At 38.5% G+C, this 21,844-nt stretch overlaps 2 protein-coding genes across 23 annotated transcripts in view; one reads left to right on the top strand and one right to left on the bottom strand.

The window, feature by feature from the left end:
- Positions 1 to 1,224, bottom strand: part of TRAPPC8 (trafficking protein particle complex subunit 8) — an 87,688-nt gene extending 86,464 nt beyond the window's left edge. For 8 of the 22 annotated variants that reach the window (XM_081562613.1, XM_081562616.1, XM_081562617.1 and 5 more), the window contains exon 1: positions 4 to 521. Coding sequence is in view for 6 of the 22 variants with exons in the window: in XM_081562600.1 (XP_081418726.1) it covers positions 4 to 160 (157 nt within the window). In the remaining 16 variants the exon portion in view is untranslated. The other 14 variants (XM_081562620.1, XM_081562624.1, XM_081562598.1 and 11 more) reach the window with 12 other exon arrangements.
- The window catches only part of RNF125 (ring finger protein 125), a 109,157-nt gene continuing 87,990 nt past the window's right edge, over positions 678 to 21,844 (top strand). Inside the window, exon 1 of the mRNA XM_081562633.1 lies at positions 678 to 1,686. Coding sequence (XP_081418759.1) covers positions 1,667 to 1,686 — 20 coding nt within the window. The 5' untranslated portion in view covers positions 678 to 1,666. The remainder of the gene's footprint in view (positions 1,687 to 21,844) is intronic.

Here is a 21,844-nt window from a genome sequence, read left to right as displayed (position 1 = left end):
TACCCTCGGAAGTGAGGCGAGAGAAGGGCTTAAGCAACTCCGCGAAGCTAAGGTGATTGAGACGAGTAAGCCGCTCGGCTTCGTCGCTACACAGCGCGGCCACACAGGGGACGAAGGAATCCGGGATAAGCTCCTGAACTGATTGTACACACTGGGCCATCACCGCGGCAGAGGCAGCGGCGACGTCCGCCCTCCGGCCCACTCTCGGAGGCTGATCCTGCGGCTGCAGCAGCTACCGCCGCCGCCCGCCGGCCTGGCCCGGCCGGGCGGGGCCGGGCGCTGAAGCCTTGAGACCAATAGAACGAACAGACGCCGCCGACTTGGCTCCCGGAGCACCCGCCACCGACCCCTCCCCGTCACCGCCGCTCCTCAGCGCTCGCCCCGGCGTCCTCGCATTCCACCCTAATAGGTGGAGACGCCGGCAGTCGCCAGTTAGTCCTCTCGACGGCAAAGCCTTGGTCACTGCCGGACTGGAACCGCCATATTGAGGCCGAACCCTGACCCACCGGCGTACTTATCCCGGCAGCCCCCGCGCTCACCCCTCACGTGACAGTGCTAAAGTCGATAGGGGCGGGAGAAGAGAGCCTGGAGGAGAGAAGGAGGCTGGTCGGCCGACTGATGCCGGAAGTGCGATAGGTGGACCTCCTGTTGGGCGGGCCTGGGGCGGGGCTACGAGCGTGGTGGGCGGATCCAGGCGGGGAAGCACGCGACGTTCGGCCTGGTTCTTTCAGCGCGTACCTAGAAGACGAGCGAGGTGTGACGAGGGCGTAGATAGGATGACGCTCGTGGTCGGTGCTGTCACAGTGGGGGAGACGCGCATTCGCCTTCCACGCCGACTTGGTCCTCCCTGGAAACAGTGGACAAACCTTGTGTGGCTGTTCTCGCAGCTTCCGGCCGGCTCGCCCCGCCCTTCCCACGCTTCTGGTGGAATGACTAGGGGCACCTGCTCACTGTAGAGAACTAGCTGCCGGCCAAGTTCTTGGAGGTTTCTCTGGAGCCGGATTAAACCGCCCACGTACCGTTTGAACACAGCCATGCTTTTAGAAAGGGCTGCTACGAAGGTGGACTCAACCAGCGGGCATAAATGTGTGCCGTTGTGAGCGCTGCAGTTAACCCGAGTGTAAGAGAAACTCCTGCGTTTTCGTTGGTCTCAGGGAGACCCTTGCAAACATCCGACCCCGTCATCCGCGGGCGCTTCCTTTTCACACTCTGCTGGAGAAATTACTTCCTAGGGATGGGGGTGTGGAAAGCAATAATCATGTACCAAATGGAGACCTGAACTGGCTTCTTCTCTTCTAGCTTTCATTTTAATAGATATTTCTTCTAAACGTGTAGAAGTGAATGAAAGGAATTTTACTAAAACATTCAACTAATTGAACTTACTCAGAATTGTATGTCAAAAATACAAGACAGGGAAAAATACAACGCCATATCGTGGCTTTATGGTCCTTGGTTTAAAGAAGGCTTCTCCAAGCAAGGGGGCTTCCCTGATGGCTTAGTGGGTAAAGAATCCATCTGCAATGCAGGAGACACAGGAGATGGGTTGGACAGATGCTGCTGGCAGGCTACAGTCCGTGGGGTCGCAAAGAGTCAGACATGACAAGCACATTCCCCAAACAAGAGTGTCTCAAACTGTCGGATTGTTTGGCACCCTGAAGTTTCCACCATGGTAAGAATTCATGACAGGTGAGTATGCCTTTCTCCTATAAATTGAAAAATGGGAGGTAGGAAAGGGCAATAGGACTTAATGATATGGCAACTTAGCCACACATCGGGATAGAAACGATAACACGTGCAAGCTGAGGATCTGGAAATTCATTTCCTTAGAACCATCTGTGCCTGAGAACCTCTTGGAAAGTCGTCTTTTATCCCCTGGAGTATACATATTTCCTTTTGAATACCTTTGATATGTCCCTTACGCTTTATAATGTGAGAATCTTAAGTAACTGCGGGTGACTCAAGTTATAAGATACATTTTTTGTAACAGGGCGCCTCACTGCAAGCAACTACTTCAGTTCTCAACTCAGAAGTTAAAAAGGCAACTTGTTTTTTACATTGGAGGTAAACTAACTGTTTTAGACTCTGGGAGAAGGACTCTCAAGTGTAATTTACTCTAAATGGATGTTTGGAGATAGACTTCATATATAAAAATTCACTCCTTTGAAGTGTACAGTTCAGTGGTTTTTGCTGTATTCAGAAAGTTACACAATCATTACTAGTAATCCTGGAACACTTTCATCACCTCCCGAAGATGCCTGTTGCCCACTAATAGTCACTCTGTACCCCAACACCCCTCTAAAGTTGAAGTCGCTCAGTCGTGTGCGACTCTTTGCGATTCTGCGGACGGTAGCCCTCCAGACTCCTCCAGCCATGGGATTTTTCCAGGCGAGAATACTGGAGTGGGTTGCCATTTCCTTCTACAGGGGATCTTCCCAACCCAGGGATGAAACCTGAGTCTCCCACATTGCAGGCTGACTGCTTAGGGTCTGAGCTACCAGAGAAGTCCCTAGAGCACCCCTCTAGTCCCTGGCAATCACTCATCTACTTTCTGTCTCTATGGATTTACCTGTTCTGGACATTTCACATAAATGGAATCATACAATATATGGCCTTCGGTGTCTGATTTCTTTCATTTGGAATAATGTTCAAGGCTCATCCATATCGTAGCATAAGTCAGTACGTCATTCCTCTTTATGTCTAAGCGTAAATGGATTTTTAGCTTCTGCATTGACTTTACTATCTAACACCACATGCACACAGTTTCCAGTGAGTGACTGCACTGTTAAAATCTATTTCCTAGTCTATCCTAAACTACCTCACATGTTCATCTTCTAAGGTATTTTCTTTCCCTATAGATTAAAGCTGAGTCACTGCCATGTTTGCATTTCAGCCTACAGGAATGGGGAGAGGAGAATGGAAAAGTAAATGACTAATGGTTTCAGATCAAATTTAAAAATGGCATCCAGCAATTTCACTCTCATATCACTGGCTTTAGTGTCTCCAAAGGAGACTAGAAAGTATAGGCTTGAGAGTTCTGTTGCTAAATGAAGAGAATGAAAGTGGAATGACAGGGCAAGCTTCTCCTCCCCACTTTATTAGGAATGAGGTACCCTGCAGGATGTATTTGCCTGAATTCTAAGATACCACATGTCTCTCATTTCTCTGACTCCTCTGGACATTGACTCTTTTTACATCACTTGTCCTCTGAACCATTTACTCTCTGCAGAAACCTCAAGGCCAAGAGGATAAGATCTATCACTAAAAGAGAGGAAGCTTGCTGGACCAAATGATAATAACACAAACAACTAAGGATCTTTTTGCCAAGTATTGAAGATGAGACGCAACTTCCTAGACTCCCAAAATCAAAGAATCCCATAAAACATATGCTATGCCAGTAGGCTTATATTTTGAAATATTGTGTTATCAAATGCCCATGAATTATTTTTCATGTAAAATAGTGCCAGTCTCTTCTGATACCTGCTGTGGTCAAAAACATGGACACTGAAATCAGAGAGGCCTAGACTCAAAAGTAGCTCCACCACTTGTGCATAAAAGTCATATCACCATTGTTGATCACCATACATCAAGCATGGCACTTTACGTATACTGAATGCTACTTCTGCTTCTTATACAAACCCTGAGAAGCACATGTGTAGCCAGTTACCAGATATAGCACCTAAAGCACAGAGAAGTTAATTAACTTGCCCCAAGATAACACTGGAGCAGAACCAGCTCGGTTCTTAACCCTAGAGACTTGATCACTAGAATAAATTGCTTTTCCACGTGTTTCCTTACTTTGAAAGCACCTACAGAAATTTTAACTTGCAATAGCTTGCAATACAGTTTTAGCAATAAATCTGTGACTTTTAACAAATTACGTGTCTTTTCGGAGCCTCACATTCTTTATCTGTGAGCCTATGAAATTGGGACTAGATGATTTCTTGTATTCATTCCAATGTGAAGATGTTTTCACTGTTATTAAATTTCACTGTGTTAACAGTAGATGGTGCTATTGAGTATTGGCTTCAAAAGCCAGTTAAAAAACTGGTTCTAATTAACCACTAAAACAACAATTCCTGAGTGCATGGATCTCACATGGAAGATAACTGGAGGTCCAAGGATGCTGAGAAAAGTGGCGCATTAAAAGTTTCCTAGGCTTATGTGGAGTCTAAAAAAAATGGATATATATACAAAACAAAAACAGACAGACATAAAAAACAAACTTATGGCTATCAAAGTGGGGAGAAGGAGGGACATATTAGGAGTATGGGACTAACAGATATAAACTGCTCTATGTAAAACAGATAAGCAATAAGGATTTACTGTATACATAAGGAGTTATGCCCAATATTTTGTAATAACTTATAAAGAAATATATCCTGCAGAATCCTGAATCACTATGTTGTATACCTGAAACTAACACAGTATTAAAGATCCTTTACTTTTTTAAAAAGTTTCTTAAAGATTTTTATGCTAGGATACTTTCAAACACTAAAAAGAGAAAGGTTTAAATATATAATCCTCATATTGGCCCACACTTGTTATCTTATTTACTGTACTGGATGTTTTAAATAGGTTTATTATTAAAATTCTGACTAAAACAGATGGCATCCATTTCCTGGTTATTTTAATGATGAATCATAGCCACAATATTGCTCATAATTCTATTTTATACTTATTATAGGTATTTAAGCCCCATATAAATCCTCTTTTAATTTAATCTGCAGCAAGTAAAAATCTTTTATACATATTTTCTCCTTTAGGCTTCTAAGATAGGGAATAATATTAGTACTTGGTTTTAAATCAAGTGTAAATACTTCCGAAAACAACTGGATTTGGATAAGAAAAATATAGATGGGGGAAGCAGTGGGTGGGAATGTTGAAAATCTCAACTCCAAACAATGCTATAAACATTAATCCTCAAGATTTAGGCTAAAAATAATTTGCATGCTATGTTGTAGATTGGTTGCATAGACCCGTGACTTTCCATTTAGGAAAAATCACAATATCATTTTAAATGTGAAGAAACAATCTTAGAGATATAATTTCCCCAAGGTCATATGCTTAGTTAAGCACAGAGCTGGAAAAAGCTTCCCAGTTTCCTGACTTTCAGTCTCAAACATGTTTCATTATACTTCCCCAGTTTATATATTAACTAAAAGATTTTACTTATTTGCCCTTCCTTATTTCAGAAATTATTTAATGCAACAGATATTGTTTTAATACATCTTTGTAAGCGCTTTTAATTTCAACACATTAAAATGATTTTACATAAAAATAAAAGAAATAGTTACAGCTGCTAAGCAGTCCCCAAAAGCCATGTATGAATACTTGTTAGCTAACTTTCATGTTAAAAAAAAATATTTGCAGTTTGAAAGATATTAAAGACCTGAACACATGAAATGACATGTTCATGGATCAAAAGACTTAGTATTAAGATGTCAACACTCCTCAAATTGTTCTATAGATTCATATCAAATTACCAACTGACCTCTTTGTAGGAATTGGCAAGCTGATGGTAAAGTATGTCAAAATTCAAGGGAGCCAGAATAGCCAAAATAATCTTTAAAAAACAAAATTGAAGGACTCAAACCAGCTAAATACAAACTTACTGCAAAGCTACAGTAACCAAGACTGTGTGATAATGGGCATAAGAATAGACATATAGATCAATGGAATAGAAATGAGAGTCCCAGGATAAGCCCTCATGTTTAAGGGCAATTGATTTTCTTGAAGGGTACCAAGACAATTCAGTTCAGTTCAGTTCAGTAGCTCAGTTGTGTCCGACTCTTTGTGACCCCATGAATTGCAGCATGCCAGGCCTCTCTGTCCATCACCAACTCCCAGAGTCTACCCAAACCCATGTCCATCGAGTCGGTGATGCCATCCAACCATCTCATCCTCTGTCATCCCCTTCTCATCCCGCCCCCAATCCTACCCAGCATTAGGGTCTTTTCCAATGAGTCAATCCTTCGCATGAGGTGGCCAAAGTATTGGAGTTTCAGCTTCAACATCAGACCTTCCAATGAACACCCAGGATTGATCTCTTTTAGGATGGATTGATTGGATCTCCTTGCAGTCCAAGGGACTCTCAAGAGTCTTCTCCAACACCACAGTTCAAAAGCATCAATTCTTCGGCGCTCAGCTTTCTTCACTGTCCAACTCGCACATCCATACGTGACCACTGGAAAAACCATAGCCTTGACTAGACAGACTTTTGTTGGTAAAGTAATGTCTCTGCTTTTAAATATGCCATCTAGGTTGGCCATAACCTTCCTTCCAATGAGTAAGCGTCTTTTAATTTCATGACTCTAGTCACCATCAGCAGTGATTCTGGAGCCCAAAAAAATAAAGTCTGACACTGTTTCCAGTGTTTCCCCATCTATTTGCCATGAAGTGATAGGACCAGATGCCATGATCTTAGTTTTCTGAACGTTGAGCTTTAAGCCAACTTTTTCATTCTCCTCTTTCACCTTCATCAAGAGGCTCTTTAGTTCTTCTTCACTTTCTGCCATAAGGGTGGTGTCATCCGCATATCTGAGGTTATTGATATTTCTCCCGGCAATCTTGATTCCAGCTTGTGTTTCTTCCAGCCCAGCGTTTCTCATGATGTACTCTGCATATAAGTTAAAAAAGCAGGGTGACAAGAAAAAAAGAAAAAAAAAAAAGCAGGGTGACAATATACAGCCTTGGCATACTCCTTTTCCTATTTGGAACCAGTCTGTTGTTTCATGTCCAGTTCTAACTGTTGCTTCCTGATCTGCATACAGGTTTCTCAAAAGACAGGTCAGATGGTCTGGTATTCCCATCTCTTTCAGAATTTTCCACAGTTTATCGTGATCCACACAGTCAAAGACTTTGGCATAGTTAATAAAGCAGAAATAGATGTTTTTCTGGAACTCTCTTGTTTTTTCGATGATCCAGTGGATATTGGCAATTGGATCTCTGGTTCCTCTGCCTTTTCTAAAACAAGCTTGAACATCTGTAAGTTCACGGTTCACGTATTGCTGAAGCCTGGCTTGGAGAATTTTGAGCATTACTTTACTAGCATGTGAGATGGGTACAATTGTGTGGTAGTTTGAGCATTCTTTGGCATTGCCTTTCTTTGGGATTGGAACGAAGACTGAACTCTTCCAGTCCTGTGGCCACTGCTGAGTTTTCCAAATTTGCTGGCATATCGAGTGCAGCACTTTCACAGCATCACCTTTGAGGATTTGAAATAGCTCAACTGGAATTCCATCACCTCCACTAGCTTTGTTCGTAGTGATGCTTTCTAAGGCCCACTTGACTTCACATTCCAGGATGTCTGGCTCTAGGTGAGTGATCACACCATCGTGATTATCTGGGTCGTGAAGATCTTTTTTGTACAGTTCTTCTGTGTATTCTTGCCACCTCTTCTTAATATCTTCTGCTTCTGTTAGGTCCATACCATTTCTGTCCTTTATCGAGCCTATCTTTGCATGAAATGTTCCTTTGGTATCTCTAATTTTCTTGAAGAGGTCTCTAGTCTTTCCCAATCTGTTGTTTTCCTCTATTTGTTTGCACTGATTGCTGAGGAAGGCTTTCTTATCTCTCCTTGCTATTCTTTGGAACTCTGCATTCAGATGGGAATATCTTTCCTTTTCTCCTTTGCTTTTCGCTTCTCTTCTCTTCCCAGCTATCTGTAAGGCCTCCTCAGACAGCCATTTTGCTTTTTTGCATTTCTTTTCCACGGGGATTGTCTTGATCCCTGTCTCCCGTACAATGTCACAAACCTCTGTCCATAGTTCATCAGGCACTCTGTCTATCAGGTCTAGTCCCTTAAATCTATTTGTCACTTCCACTGTATACTCATAAGGGATTTGATCTAGGTCATACCTGAATGGACTAGTGGTTTTCCCTACTTTCTTCAATTTAAGTCTGAATTTGGCAATAAGCAGTTCATGATCTGAGCCACAGTCTGCTCCCGGTCTTGTTTTTGCTGACTGTATAGAGCTTCTCCAAGACAATTAAAGGAAAATAAAATAGTCTTTTCAACAAATGGTGCTGGGTCAACTGGTTATCTACATACAAAAGAATGAAGTTGGACCCTCACCTCACACCATATATACAAAAATTACCTCAAAGACCTAAATGTAAGATCTAAAATGATAAAACCCATAGAAGAAAACATAGGTGTGAATCTTCATAACCTGGAATTAGGCACTGGTTACTTAGATATAACAGCCAAAGCAGAAGAAACAACTATAAAAAGAGAGTAACTGAATATAACCAATTTTTAAAAACTGTGCTTCAAAGGACACTGTTAAGAAAGTGAAAAGACAACTGACAGTATGGGAGAAGTTTTTTGCAAATCACATATCTAAAATGATTTGGTGAAAATATGATAAATGTAAATATGGCTAAAAATGGGATTTGGATACCCAATGTGTAGAGATACAAGGGGAAAAACTAGGATATGTAAAGAACTACTATAACTCAATAAAAAGAAAAAATTATCCAATCAAAAATGTGCAACGTCTAGGTAACATCTATCACCATAACATAGTTACAAAAATTGTTTCTTCCTGTGATGAGAACTTTTCACATTTTTCTTAACAACTTTTAAATGTATAGACATTTTTTAGACTTTTTGTGGTGACCATTTCACAATATATACTGAATCATTACCATATACACCTAGAAGTAATATACTATTACATGTCAATTATAGCTAAATAAAAGGAAACTCTTAATCAGTTAAAGGTTATGTAACAACAATTCATAATACTACACTTAATAGTTAAATGTAAGAATCATTCCCTTTAAAATCAGAATGAGACAAGAATTGTTTCATTATCACTGTTTCTATTCAATAATTTTCTAGCTTCCTTACAAAAGCAGCTGGAGAAGAAAAATAAATTTTTAAGATTTCAAACAGAACAAAACTACTTCTTTAGAAATTCTGTAGTGGGCTAAATATATAGCACACTTTTATCATATCTGTGCAACTCTCCATTTCCTCTTCAGTTGCCCTCCCCAAAATAGGAGGCAGAACTCATGTTTTCACCTTCTCTTATAGCTAAGACATCATCGTTTGATGTGGGTTTTGTCAGCTAGACATATATTGTGCAAGAATCCTATCTGATAGTCAATTATGTGAGGAAACACATTTTGGGGAGCTTTCAGTTATGCTCCCATTGGTAGTGACAGAGGCACCATAAACCTATCAATTCCACCAGAATTTAACCAGAGATCCAGTGCAGTTCCAATCAAAATACCCACAGAGATTTTATGGAATTTGACAAAGTAAACCTAAAAGTCATACTTAAGAGCAAAGGTGTAAGAATAATTGATAATTTTGAAGATGAATTAAAAGGTAGAGGAGTTTGCCTGAACAGCAAGCAAGGTATATTCAAGTTTTTAAGAGTCAGGAGGAGATAGATAGGCCAATGGAATAGAATGGAGAGGTGTGGGACAGACCAACTTGAAACATGAACAAAAAAATGAAGAAAGGACAGATTATTCAATAAACAGTGCTTCAAGAATTGGTTATCTATATGGAACAAAAGTCCAATTAGTTTTCTACATCACAACAACATTAATCAGGTCAGGTGAAATAAAGATGCAAACAATAATAACACTACTTGATGTTTATTACGTGCTGGTATAATTTTAAGCATTTTACATATCCCAATTTAGTCCTCATAACAACCCTGTGAAGTAAGTACTACTAATATTGTTTCCATTTTATAGATAAGGAAACTCAGGCAAAAGAGGTTAACTAAATTTCCCCAGGCCATGGTACCATCAAGTAGAAGAGCTATGATTTGTACTCTGGTAAACTGCATCTTGAGTTCCTGTTTTATTTACTTATTTATTTTTAATTAATTAATTATTTGGCTGTGCCAGGTCTTAGTTATAGCATGTGGGATCTAGTTTCCTGACCAGGGATCAAACCTGGGCCCCTGTATTGGGAGGTGGGAGTCTTAGCCACTGGACTACCAGGGAAATCCTGAGTCTCCCTTTTAACCAGTACACTACACTGCACTGCCTGCCTTTCATGAAGGATATAAGGACATATTTCTTAAACAAGATTCAAAAACTGTAAACCATAACAGAAGAGATTGATAGTTGAACAGAAAATATTAAATTTAAGGTCTTCTTTTATCAGGAGATCACAAAGTAGTGAAAATTCAAGCTACAAATGTACAAAGATACATATCTACCCTAAAGAGCTCCTGTAGTTAATAAGGAAAAAGGCAATAATACGATTGATACTATATAAGTGCCAGACTGCAACACAATACTATGCAAGTGACAGAAATTCACAAAAGCGGAAATTTGAATGACCAATATACATTTAAGTATTCTCAAAGTTTTAAAAAATGAGCAAAGGATATAGATGGTTCTCAAAAAAAAAAAGATATACAAATAGGCAGTAAGCACATGAAAAGGTGTTCACCATTATTAACCAACATGGAAATGATAATCAAAGCCATAATAAAATAGCACTTCACACCCACTAAATGGCTATAATCCAAAAGATAATGACAAATGTGACAAGAATGTAGAGAAATTTGAAGCTTCATGTACCACTGGTGGGCATGTAAAGTGGTACAGCTGGTTTGGAAGGCAAGCTGTTTTCCTACGTTTAACTCTATGTTTAACATAGAGTTACCATATGATTCAGCAGTTTCACTCCTAAGAGAAATGAAAACATGTGTCCACACAAAAACTTGCTCTGAATGTTCATAACAGTAGATTCATAATAGCCAAATGTGGAAACAATCCAAATATTCATCAACTGATAAATAAGTGCTATAGGCGTGCAATGGACTTCCTGGTGGCTCAGACGGTAAAGTGTCTGCCTATAATGCTGTAGACCCAGGTTCAATCCCTAGGTTGGGAAAGTCTCCTGGAGAAGGAAATGGTGACCCACTCCAGTGTTCTTGCCTGGAAAATCCCATGGATGGAGGAGCCTGGTAGGCTTACAGTTCATGGGGTCGCAAAGAGTCGGACATGACTGAGCAACTTCACTTTCATTTTATAGGTGTGTAATAGAATAGTATTTGGCGGTAACAAGAAATGAAGTACTGATACATTCCACAACATGAATAAACAATGAAAACATGCCAGGTGGTGAAAGAAGCCAGTCACAAAGGACCACATATGATTCCATTTGTATAAAAATATTAAGAGTAGGTACATCCATAGTGACAGAAAACAGATGAGTGCTTGCCTAGGCCTGGAGGTAATGAGGGAGACAGGAGGAATGGAAGAGTTGGAAGGTTATGGCTAAGCGATGCCAGGTTTCTTTTGGAGTAATGAAGATATCCTAGTAATGATTGTGATGATGATGCATAGCTTGGTGAATGAACTAAAAGCCATGAACTGTATCATTTAAATGTGTGAATTGTATGTGAATTATATCTCAGTAAACTTGTTACCAAAAAAGATACAAACGCAATGTTTTCAATTTTTAAAAAATCAGAGATGAGGAAAACTATTAGAATTTGTGTTGCAAGGTTTGATAACAAAACCATAATTGAAAGGGAATTCTAGTCATGGTTCTTCCACTGCCTACTTTTAAGACCTTGGAACTAGTCATTTAAACTTTCTGATCTCAAGAATCATCACCTATAGAATAAAGATTGTATGAATGCTAATAACTCAGGATTCTAAACAATGGTTCTTAATTTTCAGAATTACAGATCTCTTTGAGAAGTTGATAAACATCAGAAGCACTCTGGTGAAAATCATAAATAAGGCATTGTTATTAATAATTGCTATTACTATTTCATACTAATTCTGAAATTTGGGGCTAATGATATAAAATTAAGTATTGGAAAAGAAAAGGAGATTATTATGTACTCAGAAAGGCCAGACAAATTTGCTGAAAAAAATCATGAGAATTAATAAAAGTACTCAATAAAGGATTCTAAATTCATAAAGTCAGTAGCAATGAACAAGAATAATTCAATTAGAAAATGTTTTTAAAGGTATACATTCTAATCCATACTCCTGAATTAGTAGATTATCTCAACCCATGAAAATTTTAACAGCCAGAGATGACAAAAGCAGAATCCCTTAGATGCTCCTGTAAAGATGCTACAATAAGTTAAATTGCTAATAAGCACTACTTTAAATGCATCCCACAAAACTTGATATGTATGTTTTTTCATTTTTGTTTGGTTCAAAATACTTTCCAAATTCCCTTTGCTATTTCTTTTTGTACCTATGGATTGTTTAGAAGCTTGTTTTCATTTCTCAAACATTTGGGATTTTTCAAATATGTTTCTGTTATTGATTTATAATTCCACTGTGATCAGAAGGTACTTGGTATGACTGGATTATTTTAAGTTTATTGAGAGTTGGCTTAAGAATATGGTCTCTCTTGGTAAATGTTCTTTGCACAATTGAAAAAACAGTGATGGATTATATAATGCCAGGGATCAAACCTGCATCTCCTGCGTTGGCAGGCGGATTCTTTGCTGCTGAGGCATTGGTTTCTTAGGTAGGGCTACTCTAACAAAATGGCGACAAGTTGAGGAGCTTAAAACAACAGAAAATTCTTTTCTCATCGTTTTGGATTCTAGAAGCCCCAAATAAAAATATCAGCAAACTATCAAACTATCTTCCTTAGAAGGCTCTAGGGAAGAATCCTCTTCCCTTCCACCTTGTGGTGGATACTGACAAATCTTGGCATTCCTTGGCTTGTGGAAGCTCCAGTGTCTGCTTGTTGTCGTTTGGCTTGCTTCCCTATGTGTCTGTATCTTCAAATCTCTCTCTGTGTCCTTAGAAGGACACCAATCTTTGGGTTTAGGGCCCACTCTAATCCTGTAGAATCTCATCTTACTTAACTTGATCACTTCTCCAAATGCCCTGTTTTCAAATAAGGTCACATTCATAGTCACAGGGATTAGGAATTCGACATATATTTTTTGAGGGGGACGATTCAACCTACAATACTATTCTTTTTTTTCTTGTCCATGTCTTGAACCTTGCAGGACCTCAGATCCCTGACCTGGGATTGAACTCTCTCCAGGCCATGGTAGTGAAAGCCTGGAATCCTAGGGAACTCCCCTACAATACCATTCTGATATCTAGCTTTATATCCTTATATCTCTCCTCATAGAAGGATTTCCCTCTATATGTTTAGATTAAAATTTTGACTAAGATTTTTGGTGTACTACTATTAATTATTGACAGAGAAGTATAGAAATATCTGGGGATTTGTCTTATTTCTCAGTTCAGCTCTTATCAATTTTTGCTTCATGTAATTTGAGGTTCCTCATTAAGTACATTAAATTTAGTATTGCTAAATTCTCTTGATGAATGAACTCTTTTACTTAAGAATGTCAATTACTAGTCTTATTCAGCATCTTACTAGAGTCCTAAATAACATAATAAGACAAGAAAAAGATATACATGGTTTATAGATCAGAAAGAAAAATAAATCTCTCATTATTTACCATCTGAACCACCAGGGAAGTATGCAGAAGACAAAAGAGATGCAGGTTTGATCCCTGGATTGGGAAGATGCCCTGAAAGAGGGCATGGCAGCCCACTCCAGTATTCTTGCCTGGAGAATCCCATGGACAAAGGAGCCTGGCCAGCTACAGTCCACAAGGTCACAAAGAGTTGGACGTGACTGAAGTGACTTAGCACAGCACATCAAGAGCTATGAAAATGTTTATAGTCCTACATGAATTTGATTTCACCATGGAGGATTCATTTCATTCAATGAATACTTATTGACTACTTTATATAGACTAGACAATACTCTAAACTCTAGGGTTTAGAGCAAAGCCCACAAAGACCTGTCATAATCATATCAAGCAAGACTAAGAAAAGTCTGAACCATGTGGGCTGCTCTCCATGGTTCTGAATGATTCTTGCCCACCAAGACATAAGTCTAGTTCACTAATATCTCCTGTGTAAGCTTACACCAGAGTTGTGAAACAGAGTAGGGAAGACAGACTCTTCAGAAAGAAATGTAGAAGACAGAGGAATGGAGATCATTACAAAGGTATAGCCATTTTGAGAGTCTGGATCAACCACTAGGATCAGTAAGTGAATTTAGTAACATCAGTGCATATAAAATCAGCATATTTTTAAAAATCACTAGAAAAAATAGAGAATAAAATGTTAAAACAATAAATCTTATAACAACATTGAAAGACATCAAATACCTAAGGAAAAAATTAATAAAAGATATGTAAGATCTATACTCAGAAAGCAGCAATACATTACTGAGAAAAATTAGAGAAGACCCAAGTAAATCAAGGTGTATGCCGTGTTCATGGATTTGAGGATTCAGTGGGGCTTTTTAAAGTTTTATGTCTTTATTTTTGGCTGCACTTAGTGTTCATTGCTGTGTGACCTTTCTCTAGTTGCAGTGAGGGAGGCTGCTCTTTGTTGTGGTATATAGGCTTCTCATTGCAGTGGCTTCTCTTGTTTTGGAGTACAAGCTTATGGCAAATAGATGGGGAAACAATGGAAGAAGTGACAGGCTTTATTTTCATGGGCTCCAAAATCACTCCAGATGGTGACCATGAAATTAAAAGATGCTTGCTCCTTGGAAGGACAGCCATGACCAATCTAGACAGCATATTAAAAAGCAGAAACATTACTTTGCTGGCAAAGGTCCATATAGTCAAAGCTATGGTTTTTCCAGTAGTTATGTATGGATGTGAGAGTTGGACCATAAAGCTGAGCGCCAAAGATTGGATGCTTTCGAATTGTGATGTTGGAGAAGACTCTTGAGAGTCCCTTGGACAGCAAGGGGATCAAACCAGCAATCCTAAAGGGAAATCAACCCTGAGTGTCCTTTGGAGGGACTGATGCTGAAGCTGAAGCTCCAATACTTTAGCCCTGATGCGAAGAACTGACTCATTGAAAAAGCCCCTGATGCTGGGATAGATTGAAGGCAGGAGGATAAGGAGGTGACAGAGGATGAGATGGTTGGATGGCATCACCGACTTAATGGACATGAGTTTGAGCAAGCTCCAGGCGATGGTAAGTGACAGGGAAACCTAGTGTGCTGCAGTCCATGGGGTTGCAAAGATTTGGACACTGAGTGACTGAACAACAGCAATGAGCTTTAGGGCACTCGGGCTCAATAATTGTGGCACACAGGATTAGTTGCTCTGAGGCATGTGGAATCCTCCTGGACCAGAGATCCGACCTGTGGCATTCTCAACCAGTGGACCACCAGAGAAGTCTTGAGGACTCAGCGTTTTAAAGATAATGAGTCTTCCCATATTGAAGAAACTTTTGTGGAAATTGAGAATTTCGTGAAACATCTAAAATTTATGTCAAAATGTAAATAAATAAGAATAACAAATTCAACATTGAAGAAAAAGGACAAAGCTGAGATTTACACTGTTGTTGTTGTTTAGTCACTAGTCGTGTCCAGCTCTTTTGTGACCCCATGAGCTGTAGTCCACCAGGCTCCTCTGTCTAAGGGATTCCCTTAGTTGTCATTTCCTTCTCCTGGGGATCTTCCCAACCCAGGGACCAAACCTGCGTCTCCTGCTTGGCAGGCGGATTCTTTACCACTGAGACCGGGAAGCCCGAATTTACACTATCAGATACCAAAACATTTCTAAATAAAGTACAAAAACAATGTGCATTTGATTCAAGTGCAGACAAATGGATCAGTGGAACAGAATACAAATTTCAAAGACAGACACCAAAATTCTATGCCAGATGCTCATAGACTTAAATGTGAAAGGAAAAAAAAAAAGAGAGACTTTAAAAATATAACATAGGAGAATATGTCAAAGACTTTAGAATATGTAAAGACTTTCTGAACATAACACAAGATACATATGAAAGAGATTGCTGAATTGGCCTTGACTAACATTTAAATTTCTATATAACAAATATACTCTTAAGACAATGAAAAAGTAAGTCACAGAATAAGAGATGATATTTGCAAGATACATATATGATAAAAACTGTATCCAGAATATATTTATAACTTCTACAAATCAATAAGAAAAAGACAAACTGCAATTTTTAAATAGGCAAATGATGTGTAGTAGTACTTCATGAAAGGAAACATCCAGATGCCTAATAAGCATATGTAAGTGTGTTCCACATCATTTATCCCCCAACATAATGGCTAAATTTATGGCACTGCTGATACTTAGTGTTGGCAAAAATATGGAGCAGCTGAAATTCTCATACTCTGCTGGTGGAAGTTTAAAATGATTCAGTCCAATTGGCTTCAGCTGCTCTTTACACTGGAATCCTGGGAACTAAATAAATCCATTACTGGCTTCCTTACCTACACTAGGACCCTCTCAGAAATACAAATAAGTCACATCTCAGTTATCTAATAAAGCCAAACATACTTTTATGGACCCAGCAACTCCACTCAAATACACACTTAACACATATACTATATATGCCCCAAAAGATTTGTACAAGAAAGTTCGTAGCAGTTTATTGACAATAGCTCGAAACTAGAAAAACTCAGAATGTGTATTGACAATAGAGTGGATAAATTAGGGTATATTCATAGGATACTGTTCAAAGAGACTAAGCCAGTGCTACATGTGGAAAGATATACTATATGATTCCAAGTAGCAAAATAAAACAAGCAAGTTAAGCTATAGTGGCATGCCAAGATAGTGTTAACTTTGGTGGAGGAATATTGACTGGAAAAGAGCATGAAATAGACTCCTGTGGCACTGGTAACACTCTAGACCTTGATCTTGGGAGTGGTTGCATAGATGTATTCATTTATAAAAGTTCAGTTCAGTTCAGTCGCTCAGTCGTGTCCAACTCTTTGCAACCCCATGTACCACAGCACGCCAGGCCTCCCTGTCCATCACCAACTCCCTGAGTTTACCCAAACCCATGTCCATTGAGTTGGTGATGCCATCCAACCATCTCATCCTCTGTTGTCCCTTTCTCCTCCCACCCTCAATCTTTCCCAGCATCAGGGTCTTTTCAAATGAGTCAGCTCTTCGCAGCAGGTGGCCACAGTATCGGAATTTCAGCTTCAACATCAGTCCTTCCAATGAACACCCAGGACTGATCTTTAGGATGGACTGGTTAGATCTCCTTGCAGTCCAAGGGACTCTCAAGAGTCTTCTCCAACACCACAGTTCAAAAGCATCAATTCTTTGGTGCTCAGCTTTCTTTATAGTCCCTTTCACATCCATACATGACTACAGGAAAAACCATAGCCTTGACTAAATGGACCTTTGTTGACAAAGTAATGTCTCTGCTTTTTAATATGCTGTCTAGGTTGGTCATAACTTTCCTACCAAGGAGTAAGCGTCTTTTAATTTCATGGCTGCAGTCACCATCTGCAGTGATTTTGGAGCCCAGAAAAATAAAGTCAGCCACTGTTCCCACTGTTTCCCCATCTATTTGCCATGAAGTGATGGGACCAGATACCATGATCTTAGTTTTCTGAATGTTGAGCTTTAAGCCAACTTTTTCACTCTCCTCTTTCATTTCATCAGGAGGATAAAAGTTCAGTGATCTGTAAATTTTACATTTGTATACTTATATTAATATTTTATGCCTTAATTTTTAAAATTTGCCTCCCCTCAGAAAACCTCAAGGTGCCATAGATTTTTTTTTCTGTTTCCCCTTGAAGTTTTATAGTTTTTAGCTTTAGGACTTAGATTTATTATCCATTTCAAGTTAGTTTTGTAAGTGATTTGAGACTCAGTTGACATTAATTTTTTTATACAGATAACAAGTTATCATAGCATCATTTATTAAAAGAACTTTCACTCCCATTGAATTGCCTTGGCACTTTTTTAGAAAATTTACCCCATAGCTGAAGGTCTATTTCTGTATTTTTTATTCTGCTCCAGTGATCTATGTCTATCCTTCTGCCAGCACTGCACCGTCTTGATCACTATAGCTTTACAGTAGGTCTTGAAATCAGGTCAAGTCCTCCAAATTTGTTCTTGCTTTAAAATTATTTTAAATCATCTTATATCATCTACCAATAAATATTTCTTGAATGAGCAACTTTTCAAATATTACCTGGCTACTCTAGGTCACATCTAAAATAAACTTTAGAATGATCTCATCAATTTCTACAAAAATAACCCCATTAAAATGATCATTGGGATTGTGCTGCATCTATAATACAATTTGGGGAGAACTGAGATAATAGCAATATTGAATGTTCTAACCTATGAACATAGTATATTTCACCATGTACTTAGTCCTTTCATTTCTCTCAGCAATGTTTTGTACTTTCAAAAAAGAAATGTAGCATATATTTTGTTAAATTTATTCCTAGGTGTTTAACATTTTGTGTAATATTATAAATGGAATCTTTTTTTATTTCCAATTGTTTGCTACCATTCCAGCATATAAAAATATAACTGACTTGTATATTGACCTTGTACCTTTTGATCTTGCTTAAATTCATTATTTCTAGCAGTTGATTTCTAGCATTTTATAATCATTCTAGCATTTTATTAGACTTCACTCTAATATTTTTATTTGTAGTCAGAAATATATGCTGGGTTACATGATCAGAGGTCATATTAATAAAGTTTAGGCTCAAGGACAAATCCTGCCTGATTTCCTGGAAAGGGGTTAAAAGCTCCCTGGTGGCTCAGACAGTAAAGAATCCCCCTGCAATGCAGGAGATCTGAGTTCGATCCCTGGGTTGGGAAGATTCCCCTGGAGGAGGGCATGGCAACCCACTCCAGTATTCTTACGTAGAGAATCCCCATGAACAGAGGAGCCTGGTGAGCTACAGTCCATGGGGTCGCAAAGAGTCGGACATGACTGAATGACTAAGCATAGCACGGCACAGCATTTTTATACATCATCTGTAAATACATAGGATTATCCCTTTTTTATTTTTATGCTTTGCATTTATTTTTCTTTTTTATTGTAATGACTATTTACAAGGTTGAATAAAAGTATTACCATGGGTATCTTAAACAACAAGGACCTACTGTATAGCACAGGTAATATTCAATAGCTTATAATAACTTATAACAGAAAGTAATCTGAAAATATATATATATATAGGTGTATAACTAAATCACTTTGCTGTACACCTGAAACTAACCCAACATTTTAACTCAACTATACTTTTAAAAAATTGTTCAAGAGTATCTTTTACTTGGACCTGAACTTTAGAAGGAAAGCATTCAACATTTCACCATTGATTTTGCTCATGATTCAGGTGTTAACTGAATCATGAGTGAGTACTGAGATTTGTCTAACACTTTTTCTGCATCTATTAAAATGGCATGTTTCTTTTATTTTCTATTCAGTTATTATGGTGAATACTGATTGATTTTCAAATGTTTCATCAGCTTTGCATTCCAGGGTAAAATCCTACTTTATCATGATGTATTTACTAATATTTTATTAATTTTTGAGTCTATGCTCATGAGCCATACTAGTGTCTGTAATTTAAATTATTTGTATTTAATATATTTTTCTGGTTTGTAGCTATGTTGGTCACATAGCTGGCACTTTTCTTGTCTCTATTTCTGAAAGAGTTTATGCAAGGTTGGTGCTATTTCTAGCTAAAATATTGGATTATTTAGCATTGAAACTAGGTTTTTCTTCATCAGAATGTTTCTGATTTAAAAATGAATTTCTGGGACTTCCCTGGTGGTTCAGTGATTAAGACTTCCCCTTCCAATGCAGGGGATGCAAGTTTGATCCCTGGGGAGGGAACTAAGATCTCACCATGCAGCCAAAAAAAAACTTTAAAAATCAGTTTCTCGAATAGATACAGGGCTATTCAGATTTTGTTTCATCTTTGCCAATTTTAATATGTTACATTTTTCTAGGAAGTTTTCTACTTTATGTAATGTATCAAATTGACTAGTGAAATGTTTTAATAATATCTTTTATTATTATTTTAATATTTCTAGGATTTATGGTTTTAACTCCTTGGTAGTATGTGGGGGGTTTTTTCCCCTTGATTAGTTTTTCTAAAGTTTGACTAATTGTGCTAATCTTTATAGCATAATTTGTAAATAATATAAAAATCAGCTCTTATATTTATTAATTTTCTCTAGTGTTTGATGTTTTCTATTATGTTGATTTCTGCTCTTAGCTTTATTTCCTGGCTTCTACATTTAGAGGTTTACCTTGCTCATTTTTAAAGTTTATTAAGGTGGAATCTCTGATCACTGATCTTAAAACTTTCTTCTATTTAATTTATTAAGAATTTAAAGCTATAAATTTTTATCTGAGCACTGCCTTGGTTGCATCCATCATAAAATGGATATCTTGTATTTTTGTTGTCATTAATTTGAAATATTTTTCCAATTTCCCTTGTTATTCCTCATTTGACCTATGGATACTTAGAAGTTTTTTGTTTAACTTCTAAATATTTGAAGTTTTCCACATGTTATGAACTGATTGTGCCCCACCAAAATTCATATGTTGAAGACCCTACACGCCAGCGTGCCTGTATTTGAAGTTGGAGTCTCTAAGGAAGTAATTAAGTTTAAATAAGATCATAGGAAATCAACTCTGAGTATTCACTGAAAGGACTGATGCTGAAGCTGAAGCTCCAGTACTTTGGCCACCTGATGCTAAGAACCAACTCACTGGAAAAGACTCTGATGCTGGGAAAGATTGAAGGCAGGAGGAGAAGGAGATGGCAGAGGATGAGATGGTTGGATGGCATCACCGACTCAATGGACATGAGTTTGAGCCAACTCTGGGAGATAGTGAAGGACAGGGAAGCCTGGTGTGCTGCAGTCTGTGGGGTCACAGAGAGTCAGACACAACTTAGCGACTGAACAACAAATGGGGATTAGTGTCCTTATAAACGGTAACATCAGAGTTCGTTCTCTCTCTCTCTCTCCTCTCATGCACTCACAATGAAAAGACCATGAGAAAACATGGTGACATGAAAGTGGCTGTCTTCAAGCCACAAAGTAAGCACTCACGAGAAACCAATTCAATGCCTTGATCTGAGACTTCCAGCGTCCAGAACTGGGAAACAATTAATTTATGTTGCCTAAGCCACCTATGTTGTGTTTTGTTTTTTTTTAATTTATAGTAATGCTAGTTTTTATGATTGTTCATATGCTTTCCTCTACTAAATGTCTCTATTTCTTCATGCAGCTTTAACTTACTGTTTAGTTTCATTTCAACTTGAAGGACTTCTTGCATGACAGGTATAATGGCAATTAACTCCCTCAGTTTTTAGTTTTCTAAGAATATTTCAATTTCCCCTCATTTTTGTAGGACAGTTTTTCCAGACTGTTTTTTCCCCCTTCAGCACTTTTAGTATACAGGCTGTGGCATTTTGTTGTAGCAGCCTATTACACCAAGATGCCTGTTTCATGATTCCTGATTTAATCCTGTTGTAGTGAAATAACATATTCTACATGATTGTGGGCTTTTTTCATTAGATTTTTTAAAAGTAGTCCACATCTTTGAGTCAATATCCATTAGTCAACATGAATTTTAAAGGAAATTTGAAAATTTAAAATGTACAATTGGGGGACTTCCCTGGTGACTCAGTGGTAAAGAATCTACCTGCCAATGCAGGAGACCTGGGTTCCATCCCTGATCTGGGAAGATCCCACATGCTGCAGAGCAACTAGGCCCATGCACCACAATTACTGAGCCTGTGCTCTAGAGCATGGAGCTGCAACTACTGCAGCCCGTGCACACTAGAGCCTGTGCTCTGCAACAAGAGAAACCATGGCAATGTGAAGCCCACATACCACATTGAAGGGTATCCCCACTTGCCCCAACTAGAGAAAGCCCACACAGCAACAAAGACCCAGCACAGGCAAAAATAAATTAATTACTTAATTTTAAAAAGATACAGTTGGAGAGAAGAAATCTGTATTTATGAGGTGTTGTGTTCTATCAATGTCAGTTAAGATGGTTGATGGCTTAGTTC

Source organism: Giraffa tippelskirchi, chromosome 14 (assembly GCF_054371585.1).
Source record: "Giraffa tippelskirchi isolate mGirTip1 chromosome 14, T2T-mGirTip1v1.2.pri, whole genome shotgun sequence".
NCBI classification, from domain to species: Eukaryota; Metazoa; Chordata; class Mammalia; order Artiodactyla; family Giraffidae; genus Giraffa; species Giraffa tippelskirchi.
This window is presented reverse-complemented; position numbering and strand designations above follow the sequence as displayed.